The sequence below is a fragment of the Squalius cephalus genome (assembly GCF_949319135.1).
Source record: "Squalius cephalus genome assembly, chromosome: 23".
Taxonomy (NCBI): Eukaryota; Metazoa; Chordata; class Actinopteri; order Cypriniformes; family Leuciscidae; genus Squalius; species Squalius cephalus.
This window is the reverse complement of record NC_137144.1, coordinates 9544338-9560416: the sequence shown is the minus strand read 5'-3', so window position 1 is coordinate 9560416 and position 16079 is coordinate 9544338. Positions and strand designations below refer to the sequence as shown.

Below are 16079 nucleotides of genomic sequence, written 5' to 3'. Positions count from 1 at the left end.
TATATATTTTTTTGTCTTTATTCCATTCATTTCTCATGATCCAAACAATGTAATGACCTAAAAAAAACAAAACTAGGCCCTATATAAAAAAAAACTAAATTCAACCGTATTCTACAAGTCAAATATTGATTTAAGAAGTTATTCAATTATCATTTATGATTAATTTAATAATAACGCACCTTTCTAAATATAAGTAAGACAAATAAACAAAAAATTAATACTAGCCTATAAAAAGTCAAATATTTAATTTGACTAATTAAAACATTTAAAAAACACTTTTTAAAATAAATCATACGAAAAACAATAAATGAAATAGTTTTCTGAATAACACATCATATCTTACATTAGACATTTGATTTAAGTGTTAATATCGTCTGTCAAATGATGGAAACATCAAATAAACAAGGTGAGATCATCACAGCAAACGATTAATATATGCATTTCGTCACCGAGCTCTTCCAATAATAATGCATTGCGCTGGAAGTTCGCCGATGGTTGGACAGCGTTGCTGCCCATTACAGCTCCACCCAAGTTCGGTTGCCCAGCAGCGAACATTCGAATCATACTATAGTGACGGTTGGGCTCATGAATATTAATTACGGAAAGGGAACGTTCGGCCAGTAAGCCTGCCTGGTAATTCTTGTCTCATGAATATTAATTAACACTACGACGAGATGCTCCACGTAACGTCAACATGGCCTGTTGAATAATTCATTAGCTCATCCAGTTCAATAGTAGGATTCGTAATATCTCTCCCCGGCAGAGTCATGGATGCTCAGTTGAACGCGGGGATCGAGAGTCGATCACATCGTAGGACTGGAAGCGGAGCTCGTGGGATTTATGAGACTCATTGCTAAATAGTTTCTCTGACTGAAGGCGTGACAGCATCCACGCGGACAGGACCCGCGCGCGGAGACTGACGCATCACATCACATCGGTGAAACAAAGCGTTTGTTTTGCGGAGCGCACTAGTGGAATCAAAATGTCAGATGCTGCTAGCGGTATAGGAGCTCACGGACGCCAATAGACCGTTGTTATTGTTTTTATGAATAGGGTTTTCTGTTAACGGGGGACGGGACGTTTAGGTGCACGCGTTTGATTTACATTTTTTTGAAAGAGCCAATAAGTTGCGCGTGGACTTGGATGGATAGCAGGTGCATGAACGCATCACCTATACACCGCCAGAGCAATGTGATTCTTCAATCAGTGTTGTTCTATTCGCATATTAGTGTTTTAAGCGCCGGAAAATAATATCTGATTATAAAGCAGCATTTATTTCATTGCATTTTTTTTTTTTTTCATCGCAGTGCGATATGGTACCAGGCGCGTGATGTTTAAATTGACTAAATCAGTGCATCTGCTATTCAATTAGATATTGTAGCTTACATCAAGTGTCTTATGCAGTGTGTTTATTTACATTACGTTTAATTATCTCTATACAATTGCATGCCTTACATTTTAAAAAGTGGTGCTAAAGTCACTTATACACTTCTTTTGACCACTTTGAAGCTAATTACTCCTAAAGAAAAAGTGTAGAAATTGAATTATTCTTAGAGTTAAATGAATGGAAACAAAGATGTAAGCATTTTTCACAATTCATAATAGGCACATATTTTATGATATGAGGTGGTTTCACTCTACATTGTGCGTTTGTTAATTGTTATGGCTTAGTTACAGGTTTATAAGAATGGTTTTATTGTTATCATGACTGTTTGAGATATCCCAACAAATCTAAAATGCATCCTAGGAAGGGGCAGCTTCGCAACTGCGGGTTCTGATGTTAGATTGTGTTGTTTATGGTTAATTAAATGCGAAAACGTAGTGTTAAAAAGTTAGACTGGTCATTTGAGCGAAAGCTTTAAATCCAGAGGATGATCCTCTCTGGAGTGGCTGGACTGCTGTCAGAGCGGCTTTCACAAGATTAACAGCCCGCTGCTCTTTTCTTTTGCCTTTACGCCTACAATAATATCTTTTTACTGGACTATTCTTCCTCTTTACCTATTTTTAAAACTTGTTTATCGCAAATGGGACTTAAATGAAGATTTCCGGAGCAGCTCAAGTCACAAACAGTTACATCTTGTAAATCATATATTATGCTTCTATAAGACTCAAGTAAACTGTTTTAACTAGTTTCAATAATTAATGAAACTTGTTGAGCTTGAGAAATAACATTGTCTTTAAAACACGCCAATCTGAGAAGCAGCTGATATTTTTCTGCTGCTGTAAAATGACATTGTGAGGAGTTTTTTTTTTGAAACGTGCCAAACCGAGAAGCAACTTACACAAATTGTAAATATGACTTTTGTGACAGTGGAATTGATCAGAGATATGACATTGTGACATCAGGAGTCCTATCTTTTTGATGCTTCAAACTAAAGTAGCAGCTAAGACTGATTCTGCTGCTATTTTGGAGAAATATGACATTGTGACATTACGAATTTAGGTGTGGCAAACTAAGAAGCAGCTTGTGCTTTTATTCTGCTGCTGGTGCAAATATGACATTGTGATGTCAGAAACTGAGATGTGGCAAACTGTGGATTAGCTGATGCGAATATGCCATTGTGACATCAGGAGTCTGTCTCTAAAGCGCCAGACTGAGGAGCAGCTGACACTCTCTTTTCTGCTGCTGCTGATGATGATGCTGCAGCTGCGAAAATGCTGCGATTCCCTGTGAAGAAAATACGAAAGCAGTTCAAACTTCTGCTACTGCTGGTGCTGCTTACTTTTGCCGTGTGGTTTACGTACCTGCACATCAACCAGGGCAAATCCATCAAACTCCACTTCAACTATGGGAAAGGTAAGGTGTATGTCTGAAATGTTTCATTTAAAATGTGAGTTCATTGCTGATGTAATTTTTTTTCTCTGAGGGTCTTTTTGAATATTTTTGTCATAAAGAATAAAAGAGAAAAGCGGTTCAGAGTAAAGAGTGAGATGAATAAAGGAACTGCTGAATTATCAATTTTATTATTAACTTTAATTAAGAACTAGGGTAGCAGCACTGATACGTTTAATATCTGGCAGATGAAAATTGGCATTTTAATAGTGTAACATTAGTATGCATTAGAATGCATTTTGCAGAGAAAGTTAAATTATTGCATTTTGAATGAAATTAAGGTTGCATTATATTGGTTTCAGTGATAAAATAGCCATATGGAAACAAGTAGAAATGTTCAAATGTGCAGAGCTTAGTCTGCTGTGATGAACTTTTATAGAAACTAGGTTCTCACCTCTATGATTAAGTGTGAATAACCAGAAAGTGTGTTTGCACAAGCCATGTGCCTGTGAGAATCTTTTACCTATAAGATTCAAAGCCATAAAAATCACTCTTTATGTGGCATGGCAACTGGACTTGAATTTTCTATAATAAACATGTAGGCAGTGAATAATTAAAAAATATTTTTGTCTTGTATTAAAGAACATGACTTGTTTGCTAATGAAATGTGTGTCATCAATGTCGCAACCCTTCCCACACAAACACACACAAACACCTGTTCCTTTTTTAAGGTGTGTCTAAATTTGAATATGCTATGTTATATATAGTATTTAGTGCAAGAACTGTATTCACCCTGACAATTCCAACTATAAGAAGTTCACTTCAAATATTTGGATGATGCACTTATTTAAAAGGGTTAGTTCACCCGAAGATGAAAAAAAAAATGGTCATCATTTTCTCACACTTAGTTGTTCCAAACCCATAAGACTTTTGTTCATCTTCACAGATATTTTTAATGAAATCTGAGAGATTTCTGTCCCTCCATTGACAGCTACGCAATTACCACTTTGACGCTTCATAAAGTTCATAAAGAGATCGTAAAACTAGTCCATATGAATTGAATTGTGCGAGACTGGATTGCTTTATAATGACGAACAGATTTAAGTTAGGCTTTTATTCACATATAAACATTGATCAGCGAACATAAACAGAAGCTCAACCTTGACTTGATGTGCTTGACACGTGAAAACAATCCGCATTGGTTCTGGCTGAAGCTCAAACGTGCTGCGTAACACGAGAATGAACCTCACTGGTTCTTGCTGAAGCTCAAACTGTCAGGGTTTGTGGTTGAAGAGACGAAGCAAGGACTCAGTCGCAGGAGAAATAGGCTTTTATGAAGCAAAATAAAACAATGCACAAACAAAAGCTAACCCGAGGGGGAAAACAAAAGACTTAATTTGATTTTGACTTTGATTTATTCAACAACGATCCAGCTCAAAACTGCAAACACAAGGAGAATAAATAGGGAGCAAACAAGGCAGGTAATGAGAGGACAAGTGGGGCAAATAAACCAATAATCAGGTAACAAGATGGGTGGGGTTAGACAATAGACAAGAGAGCACATGGCACAAGGAAACATACATGACAAGCCATGTGCCCAAACAAAACAGACATGAACACGCAGCTAATGAGAACTCATAAGCCGCGTGTGTTAACAAAAAACATGACAAGAAAGCAACACATAACAGCACAAGACAAAACAAAACATATAGCATGAAAGCATGCGGCTGATGAAAACACGAACCGCGTGCTACACTAACCACAACAACATACGCGGACAGAAGAGCTTACAGCCCGAGCGAACTCGAAGCCGCACGCTTACAGAACAAGACAGAGTGCACGAAAACAACTAAATACTCATCCTCTGCGCTCACACCAGACGGAGCATGAATGTCCGAAACCCGACACCGAAACCAAACTAGACTGAAATGCCGGGATCCGAACGCCACGCCCCGCACACAAGGCAATACACATGGACAGAAGAGTGCGCGGCTTGAGTACGCTCGAAACCGCACGCTCACACACAGACAAGACAGGAGTGTCAGGGCTCAGTCACAAAACCAAGAATAAGCTCAAACGTGCTGCGTAACACGAGAATTAACCTCATTGGTTCTTGCTGAAGCTCAAACGTGCTGCGTAACACGAGAATGAACCTCATTGGTTCTTGCTGAAGCTCAAACGTGCTGCGTAACACGAGAATGAACCTCATTGGTTCTTACTGAAGCTCAAACGTGCTGCGTAACTCGAGAATGAACCACATTGGTTCTTGCTGAAGCTCAAACGTGCTGCGTAACTCGAGAATGAACCTCATTGGTTCTTGCAGAAGCTCAAACGTGCTGCGTAACTCGAGAATGAACCTCATTGGTTCTTGCTGAAGCTCAAACGTGCTGCGTAACTCGAGAATGAACCTCATTGGTTCTTGCAGAAGCTCAAACGTGATGCGTAACTCGAGAATGAACCTCATTGGTTCTTGCTGAAGCTCAAACGTGCTGCGTAACTCGAGAATGAACCTCATTGGTTCTTGCAGAAGCTCAAACGTGATGCGTAACTCGAGAATGAACCTCATTGGTTCTTGCTGAAGCTCAAACGTGCTGCGTAACTCGAGAATGAACCTCATTGGTTCTTGCTGAAGCTCAAACGTGATGCGTAACTCGAGAATGAACCTCATTGGTTCTTGCTGAAGCTCAAACGTGCTGCGTAACTCGAGAATGAACCTCATTGGTTCTTGCTGAAGCTCAAACGTGCTGCGTAACTCGAGAATGAACCTCATTGGTTCTTGCAGAAGCTCAAACGGGATGCGTAACTCGAGAATGAACCTCATTGGTTCTTGCTGAAGCTCAAACGTGCTGCGTAACTCGAGAATGAACCTCATTGGTTCTTGCAGAAGCTCAAACGTGATGCGTAACTCGAGAATGAACCTCATTGGTTCTTGCTGAAGCTCAAACGTGCTGCGTAACTCGAGAATGAACCTCATTGGTTCTTGCAGAAGCTCAAACGTGATGCGTAACTCGAGAATGAACCTCATTGGTTCTTGCTGAAGCTCAAACGTGCTGCGTAACTCGAGAATGAACCTCATTGGTTCTTGCTGAAGCTCAAACGTGCTGCGTAACTCGAGAATGAACCTCATTGGTTCTTGCAGAAGCTCAAACGTGATGCGTAACTCTAGAATGAACCTCATTGGTTCTTGCTGAAGCTCAAACGTGCTGCGTAACTCGAGAATGAACCTCATTGGTTCTTGCAGAAGCTCAAACGGGATGCGTAACTCGAGAATGAACCTCATTGGTTCTTGCTGAAGCTCAAACGTGCTGCGTAACTCGAGAATGAACCTCATTGGTTCTTGCAGAAGCTCAAACGTGATGCGTAACTCGAGAATGAACCTCATTGGTTCTTGCTGAAGCTCAAACGTGATGCGTAACACGAGAATGAACCTCATTGGTTCTTGCTGAAGCTCAAATGTGCTGCGTAACACGAGAATGAACCTCATTGGTTCTTGCTGAAGCTCAAACGTGCTGCGTAACTCGAGAATGAACCACATTGGTTCTTGCTGAAGCTCAAACGTGCTGCGTAACTCGAGAATGAACCTCATTGGTTCTTGCTGAAGCTCAAACGTGATGCGTAACTCGAGAATGAACCTCATTGGTTCTTGCTGAAGCTCAAACTGCTGCGTAACACGAGGATGAACCTCATTGGTTCTTGCTGAAGCTCAAACGTGCTGCGTAACTCGAGAATGAACCTCATTGGTTCTTGCTGAAGCTCAAACGTGATGCGTAACTCGAGAATGAACCTCATTGGTTCTTGCTGAAGCTCAAACGTGCTGCGTAACTCGAGAATGAACCTCATTGGTTCTTGCAGAAGCTCAAACGTGATGCGTAACTCGAGAATGAACCTCATTGGTTCTTGCTGAAGCTCAAACGTGCTGCGTAACTCGAGAATGAACCTCATTGGTTCTTGCTGAAGCTCAAACGTGCTGCGTAACTCGAGAATGAACCTCATTGGTTCTTGCTGAAGCTCAAACGTGCTGCGTAACTCGAGAATAACCCTCATTGGTTCTTGTTGAAGCTCAAACGTGCTGCGTAACACCAGAATGAACCTCATTGGTTCTTGCTGAAGCTCAAACGTGCTGCGTAACTCGAGAATGAACCTCATTGGTTCTTGCTGAAGCTCAAACGTGATGCGTAACTCGAGAATGAACCTCATTGGTTCTTGCTGAAGCTCAAACGTGCTGCGTAACTCGAGAATGAACCTCATTGGTTCTTGCAGAAGCTCAAACGTGATGCGTAACTCGAGAATGAACCTCATTGGTTCTTGCTGAAGCTCAAACGTGCTGCGTAACTCGAGAATGAACCTCATTGGTTCTTGCTGAAGCTCAAACGTGCTGCGTAACTCGAGAATGAACCTCATTGGTTCTTGCAGAAGCTCAAACGTGATGCGTAACTCTAGAATGAACCTCATTGGTTCTTGCTGAAGCTCAAACGTGCTGCGTAACTCGCGAATGAACCTCATTGGTTCTTGCAGAAGCTCAAACGTGATGCGTAACTCGAGAATGAACCTCATTGGTTCTTGCTGAAGCTCAAACGTGCTGCGTAACTCGAGAATGAACCTCATTGGTTCTTGCAGAAGCTCAAACGGGATGCGTAACTCGAGAATGAACCTCATTGGTTCTTGCTGAAGCTCAAACGTGCTGCGTAACTCGAGAATGAACCTCATTGGTTCTTGCAGAAGCTCAAACGTGATGCGTAACTCGAGAATGAACCTCATTGGTTCTTGCTGAAGCTCAAACGTGATGCGTAACACGAGAATGAACCTCATTGGTTCTTGCTGAAGCTCAAATGTGCTGCGTAACACGAGAATGAACCTCATTGGTTCTTGCTGAAGCTCAAACGTGCTGCGTAACTCGAGAATGAACCACATTGGTTCTTGCTGAAGCTCAAACGTGCTGCGTAACTCGAGAATGAACCTCATTGGTTCTTGCTGAAGCTCAAACGTGATGCGTAACTCGAGAATGAACCTCATTGGTTCTTGCTGAAGCTCAAACTGCTGCGTAACACGAGGATGAACCTCATTGGTTCTTGCTGAAGCTCAAACGTGCTGCGTAACTCGAGAATGAACCTCATTGGTTCTTGCTGAAGCTCAAACGTGATGCGTAACTCGAGAATGAACCTCATTGGTTCTTGCTGAAGCTCAAACGTGCTGCGTAACTCGAGAATGAACCTCATTGGTTCTTGCAGAAGCTCAAACGTGATGCGTAACTCGAGAATGAACCTCATTGGTTCTTGCTGAAGCTCAAACGTGCTGCGTAACTCGAGAATGAACCTCATTGGTTCTTGCTGAAGCTCAAACGTGCTGCGTAACTCGAGAATGAACCTCATTGGTTCTTGCAGAAGCTCAAACGGGATGCGTAACTCGAGAATGAACCTCATTGGTTCTTGCTGAAGCTCAAACGTGCTGCGTAACTCGAGAATGAACCTCATTGGTTCTTGCAGAAGCTCAAACGTGATGCGTAACTCGAGAATGAACCTCATTGGTTCTTGCTGAAGCTCAAACGTGATGCGTAACACGAGAATGAACCTCATTGGTTCTTGCTGAAGCTCAAATGTGCTGCGTAACACGAGAATGAACCTCATTGGTTCTTGCTGAAGCTCAAACGTGCTGCGTAACTCGAGAATGAACCACATTGGTTCTTGCTGAAGCTCAAACGTGCTGCGTAACTCGAGAATGAACCTCATTGGTTCTTGCTGAAGCTCAAACGTGATGCGTAACTCGAGAATGAACCTCATTGGTTCTTGCTGAAGCTCAAACTGCTGCGTAACACGAGGATGAACCTCATTGGTTCTTGCTGAAGCTCAAACGTGCTGCGTAACTCGAGAATGAACCTCATTGGTTCTTGCTGAAGCTCAAACGTGCTGCGTAACACGAGAATGAACCTCATTGGTTCTTGCTGAAGCTCAAACGTGCTGCGTAACTCGAGAATGAACCTCATTGGTTCTTGCTGAAGCTCAAACGTGCTGCGTAACTCGAGAATGAACCTCATTGGTTCTTGTTGAAGCTCAAACGTGCTGCGTAACACGAGAATGAACCTCATTGGTTCTTGCTGAAGCTCAAACGTGCTGCGTAACTCGAGAATGAACCTCATTGGTTCTTGCTGAAGCTCAAACGTGCTGCGTAACACGAGAATGAACCTCATTGGTTCTTGCTGAAGCTCAAACGTGCTGCGTAACTCGAGAATGAACCTCATTGGTTCTTGCTGAAGCTCAAACGTGCTGCGTAACACGAGAATGAACCTCATTGGTTCTTGCTGAAGCTCAAACGTGCTGCGTAACACGAGAATGAACCTCATTGGTTCTTGCTGAAGCTCAAACGTGCTGCGTAACACGAGAATGAACCTCATTGGTTCTTGCTGAAGCTCAAACGTGCTGCGTAACTCGAGAATAACCCTCATTGGTTCTTGTTGAAGCTCAAACGTGCTGCGTAACACCAGAATGAACCTCATTGGTTCTTGCTGAAGCTCAAACGTGCTGCGTAACTCGAGAATGAACCTCATTGGTTCTTGCTGAAGCTCAAACGTGCTGCGTAACACCAGAATGAACCTCATTGGTTCTTGCTGAAGCTCAAACGTGCTGCGTAACACGAGAATGAACCTCATTGGTTCTTGCTGAAGCTCAAACGTGCTGCGTAACACGAGAATGAACCTCATTGGTTCTTGCTGAAGCTCAAACGTGCTGCGTAACTCGAGAATGAACCTCATTGGTTCTTGCTGAAGCTCAAACGTGCTGCGTAACTCGAGAATGAACCTCATTGGTTCTTGCTGAAGCTCAAACGTGCCGCATTACACGAGAGTGAACCTCATTGGTTCTTGCTGAAGCTCAAACGTGCTGCGTAACACGAGAATGAACCTCATTGGTTCTTGCTGAAGCTCAGCAGATTTCTTTAAAATATCTTCATTTGTGTTTCGAAGAATAATAAAAGTCTTACGGGTTTGGAACGACATATGGAATGTTGGAGACTTTATGCAGCTCTTTACGTAGCGGAGGGAGAGGGGCTTATCAGACTCGGATGCTAGGATGACAAACTAGCCGTTTAAATGTCATAAACTAGACAGTAGATTACATAGTGTGTAGTTTAGCTTCATAATGTGTCACTCTCTGAAAAAAGTACAAAAAGCTGGCAGCTGTTACCCTTTCAACAGATATATTTTGTACAATATTTACCCATAAAGGGTACATTAAAGGTACATAATAATACCTACAAATGATTAGAAAACTATTATTATTAGTATCATTATTTCATGTTTATGGCTGTTAAGCTGCTTTGAAGCAATTTGTATAGTATAAAGCGCTCTATAAATAAAGGTGATGTTGACCTATTAGTACCTAAATAGTACTACCGTTTAAAAGGGTATCGCCCCATTGATAACTTTTGTACCCTTTTTTTCAGAGTACTTTTTAATATTATTTTTATAGAGTTGTAGTATGTAATTTAAGACACAACTATGGTGTTGTTGCTGCTACAATGCTAGAGGGTTTCTAAGGACTTCTGAGTGCTTTTTAGTGTGTTGCTCTGTGGTTGCTAGCATATTCTGGGTGATTGATAGGTGGTTGCCTACTAGCCCATGTCAAGTCTCCGTGATATTCTCTAGATATGGCTTGGGTTCCTATAGTGAAAGTCAATTAAATTTTATTTCCTGCTTTATTGGCTGTTAGGTTAAAAACAGGTGATTTTTCAAGTTATTGTCCAAAGTTTAATACTCAAACCCAAAGCCCCTGTCTGTATTCTACTTGGTTTCACGGACAGTCAATGTGACAATTTTTCGTCATCAGCACAGTTTGGTAATGTCTGTCCCCTGACCCCTCGTGTACGGACAGTGCATGTGCATATGTTTTGGACGCATGCCGAACGCATCCATCTGATCTCAGTCAATGGATACTTGAGAGGTTTCAGTGCCTTTGTGAAACAGGCAGTGTTCATGTTTCACAAATGCTTTCAAATTTAACATTGAACTGACATCAGCTTCAGGTCTGAATGTTAAGAGTAAAGGTACAATCACATTTACCATTGTTCGTCGAATTCTCGCAGCCGAATTTTATGGGAATCCATGTGGTTGGGAATTTGAAGGTGAGGGTTGGTCATTTTTGGTGATTTTGACAAGTTGACCAACAGAAAGCTTGGTTTTAAAGTGACTTATGTGTGAGCGGTGCTTCATACATCGCTATACTATCGACAATAGGGGCTTTTGCACCGGAGGAACCTTTTCATACAGTAGTTCCTAGAACTATTGGCGGAAGTACCCGGATTTTGGCGTATTCGTACCGCAGGAACTAGGATCGATTTTAGTTCTAGGAACTCCTTTTTGAGGAATTAATTTAGCTCGTACTTCAGAGTCGGGTCTAAACTAGCACTATAGGAACTACTAGTGACGTTAGTGAACGCTGATTGGCCACACAAACGCGAAACACCCGCCATTTTTAAAAAAGCTGTGTAAACACAGATTACAGCCTATATATTTACTCCACAAACTAACTCTACGCACATAGAAAACAGTGATAGATGCTTAACCTTTACGCTATGGAGAAAATCCAACGCAACTTTGAGGGGACCAAGCCAAACATGATTATGTATTTCTGCTCCGCTAGCGACACTGGACATCAACCACACGGCATACGCTAATACATTTTCATGTACTGCCTACTTTTTATGTATAACAGTTCTATATAATAACATATTAATACTGTTAGACAGATCATAAACTAATGAACACTGTGTGCTCAGGCTCTGGCGTTCTCAGCGCCGTCAAAATAAAAGTCACAACAAGCGTGGCTTACGTCACTTCAGAGTTCCTACTGGCGGTGCGAATGCAACCAGGAAAATGTTCCTATGGGAACCATTAGTTCTAGGGGAACCATCTTGGTGGCTAGTTCCTATAAATAAGTTCCTAGAACCGATGCGAAAGCCCCTAATAAACAGTAAACCCTTTTTGCCCACACAGTTTTGCTAATGTGACTGCACCTTAAAACGTGTATTAAGAACACTAATATTGGCAGTGCTCTAACACAGGGTCGAACCCCTAGAGCCCGTCTGACAGCATCTTTTTGTGTCTGCCACTCTACAAGAGGATCTTCTTTCTCATTAGCCGCTGCTAAAAGCCCTGTGTGGCTTGGCATCTCTCCTTGACTGCCCTAAACTGACCTCGATCATAACCCAGGAACCTCAGCCTCTGTCTGGCCTCTTTATGTGGGCCACCAAATCACTCCTCTCGCAAAGGAGAAGTGCACTGGAATCACTCAAGTGCGAGAAAGGCCATGCAAACCCTATGTTAGTACGAAGAAGATGTCTGGAAAATAACGTGGCATCGCACCAAGCCATCTATAGCGAAATTAAAAAGTCTGTGGGGCTCGCCAAGTGACATTACTGACATTTTAATCAGAGATGTTGGCTGTGAAAATGCATGTTTGCACAAATAGGCTGGGCTATTTTCGCCTGAGGGTTCACAATGGTCACCTTATTGCCAATTACAGGCTCCACAGGGCTGGGTCAAGATGTAGCTATGCACCAGCTGTGATAGGTTGCTGTGAACAAGGGTCTTTTTTAGCAACCAAGTGTGAAGGAATGTGTTGAAGGAACAAGCGGGTCATTCCTGTAATGCAGTAGGCTACCTTTTAAACTCAATACGTTTAAAAAAAAATATGAATGCATATTGGGTTGTAATTCATATAGAAGTACACTCTTAAAAATAAAGGTTCCAAAAGGGGGTTTTCAAAGCAATGCCATTGAAGAACCATTTTTGGTTCCCCAAAGAACTTTTTAGTGAACAGTTCTTGAAAGAACCATTTTTTTCTTAGTGTGGAGAACATTTTAATAATCTTAAGAACCTTTTCCACTATGAAAGATTCCATGAATGTTAAAGGTTCTTCATTGAACCATCTACGCCAGTAAATAACTTTTGGTAACACTTTATTTTGATGGTCCCTTTTGCACATTCTGTTGACTATAAGTAACTTTGCAACTACATGTCAACTTATTCTAACCCTAAACCTACCAATCTATTAATACTACTAGTAGACATGCAGGTGCAGTGTTACTTATAAACAACAGAATGTGTTAAAGGGCCAATCAAAATAAAGTGAAACCGAACCTTTTTTTTAAGAGTGTACTAGACTTGCAAATATATGCACATGGCAAGTTCAGGCATTAAACATAATTAATTATAACCTATTTACATGGTGGCAAGAAAATTAACTGGATGGAAATTAAGTGCTAAAGTTAGCCATTGCTCTGTGTGGGATTTTGAGTTGGCTTATGAGGTCAGGAAGTTAATTACAATATTTTTTAATCATCTTTTGAAATGTTATTTTATAATACAGATTACTTTCATTGTATCTATAACATATTTAAATGTTTTAAATTGAACTATATTTGCTCATATCTATGCTGTTGTTATGCCACCAAAAATTATGTCACTTCTTGGAGGATGAAATCACTAGGGAATACACTAAACTAAAACATAACTAAACTTTTTGGTGAATCTTTTATCCATTAAAATTCAATCTTATTTTAAATTAAAGGGTGTAATTTCTGCCCAACTACAGATACCAAAACAGTTGTTTCAGAACGTGCCCCCATCTTCCATTGGTCAAAAAAAACTGACTGCCATTGGCTGAGTCAGTGTTGCTGAGTCAGGCTGGTCAGAATTTTCCAAAAAACAGAGCAATGTTTTGATAGCACCACTTTGTTTATACTAGTATTTAGGGAAATCAACCTACAGTGGCTTACTTAAAGGGCCCCTATTATGGATTTTTGAAAATGACCTTTCATGTAGTGTGACATAGCTCTAAGTGAATGAAAACATCCTGCAAAGTTTTAAATCTGAAAGTGAACCATATATAAAGTTATTGTCTTTCAAAAGTAAGAGTCAGCTCTGAGTCAATGAAATGAATTGTTTTTCAAACGAGTCATAAGCCATTTCGTTGTGACGTCGAGACGAAACATTAGCATATTGCCCGCCCACTTATTGCACGCACAGACACCAGGGAAAACTTGAACCTCAAACACTGCAGCTGATTCCTGTGGATACTGGATAGCATCATGTTGAGAAGACGCTGTACTCTACAATGTGAAGGTAAAGGCAGTTTTTTTTTTCACTGGCCAAGGACGAGCATCAGTGGTTAAAATTCACCTTTACCACGATATCACAGCAGTATAATCCTAAACTTTTACTGTTCCCTTTATTTAACTGAAGACAGCTTCTCAAATCTCAGTTCAATGCAGGATTTGCACACCGCTTGCTCTTGAATGATGGTGTTCAAAATACTTAGTTTTGAGTTTTATATTGTGTAGGTCTCCTGGTTAACTCACATTATCACTGTCAGTTTGTGGCCCACTATTACCTATAACTATGTCTATTAATACAGATTGTCTGTCATTCTCACTACTTTGAGGAAAGATTAATCATGGAGCAGGATCTGTTTACCAATGTTTATGTTATATTAGTCATTCACATCAGTCATTCACGCTAGAGCTCGGCTAATGTATACATTGCATACATGCACTGTTATTGAAACAGTTTCCACGTGTTCACCGCAATATATTACAAAATTACTCGGTAAATAAATAAGTACAAGTAAAATAATCGGTTTGTTGATGGACATGCACTTGTTAATGCTGATGGTGATGAATTACAGTTGCAACATCTCATAATGTACTTCAAAATGAGCTGTGTATCACTGAGAAACGTCCTGCTCGAGTCGTCCTTGTGATGGAGGTTTGGGTTGAATAACTAGTTCTTCCAGTGTTTCATCATCGGATTTGTGTTTCATCATCGGACTCGCGCTCGCATTGATATGGTAAAATCAATGTCATTGTTCGTTACTGTCTTTAGTTTATGGTGTAGGAAGCCTCAGGACAGCTGGTGTTGTTATGGCAATGGGCGTTTTTGTTTTCGACATGCGCGCTTGTATGTGGTAAACCAATCACAACAGACTGAGCTGTCTGGCCAATCAGAGCAGAGTAGCTCGCGGAAAGGCGGGATTTAGAGAGATTGATTCATCTGACGAGTCGTTTCAGAATCATTGAAAATGTGGTGATGTGTAAATGTCCTAAGCCGTTTTGTTGTGACGTCAAGACGAAACATTAGCATATTGCCCACCCACTTATTGCGCGCAGACACAAGGGAAAACTTGAACCTCAAACACTGCAGCTGATTCCTGTGGATACTGGATAGCATCATGTTGAGAAGACGCTGTACTCTACAATGTGAAGGTAAAGGCAGTTTTTTTTTGTTTGTTTTTTCGACGCGTGCGCTGTACGCGGTAAACCAATCACAACAGACTGAGCTGTCTGGCCAATCAGAGCATGTGTAAATGTATATTATGAGGAAATTAAATAGTTTTTGAACTTTGATGCATGTAAACCTGTTGTAGGAACTCCAAAACAACATTAGGAAACTTTAAAATAACATAATAGGGGCACTTTAAGATTCTGCATATTACACTGGGATAGGGGAAAATGTTTTAACATCAAAACATACTTTACTTTTTAATTACTAATATTAAGTTTAATAATGAAAAGTTTCGGAACATGAAAGTAATGCATAGTGGGAATGACCCAAGCACAGTGTTTGCGAAGGGAAGCCTTTTTGCGCTGATTTCAAATGAGTTTTTTTTTTTTTTTGCTTTAGGTTGCTATGTTTAGGAATCCAAGGGAATTGATCCCAGTTTGGCATCGGTGGTCAACCTCTAACCAGGACCCCTCTGAGTGCTGAATGAAAGGGTGTGAGAAATACACACAACTGAACTGAGAAGCAGTAGGAGAAGAGTGGCAGGCTGGTTACAGACACAGAAAGGGCTTTTGGGAAAGGTCATATGATACGAGTGCGTGTGTGAATGGAAAGCAGCCATTTCCCACCATAATCTGGCTGTACTAAAGCATGACGGCTGTTGAGGCCATAAAATCAGAGTTAATTACGTTGCTGCATAATAAGGATAATTTTACATTTACTGAAAAGGTACCCTAAAGCCTTGGTCTTTTGCAACTATGAAAACATGTATGACATGTAGCACTACATGTTACATATAGGATACAGTAACATTAAATTAATGAATGATTATTTTACGACTGAATACATTATAAGTTACACGCCTTCTTTTACAATGGATAATGACATGAATAGATTCAAACTGCATTAGTGTGCAGATTCACAGTGTGATTATGCTAGAATTTACTTTATATTTCATCATGTGCTTTTGGTAATAAGGAAATCGATAATCGATTAAGCAGCAACTACCCAGCAATTGTTTTCTCTTCAAATCTTGGT

At 40.7% G+C, this 16079-nt stretch overlaps 1 protein-coding gene across 2 annotated transcripts in view; it reads left to right on the top strand.

Moving 5' to 3' along the window:
- Positions 1 to 777: 777 nt before the first annotated feature.
- Positions 778 to 16079, top strand: part of b4galnt4a (beta-1,4-N-acetyl-galactosaminyl transferase 4a) — a 192671-nt gene continuing 177369 nt past the window's right edge. For both annotated transcript variants that reach the window (XM_079859705.1, XM_079859704.1), the window contains exon 1: positions 778 to 2797. In XM_079859705.1, the coding sequence (XP_079715831.1) occupies positions 2656 to 2797 (142 nt within the window). In that variant the 5' untranslated portion in view covers positions 778 to 2655. The remainder of the gene's footprint in view (positions 2798 to 16079) is intronic.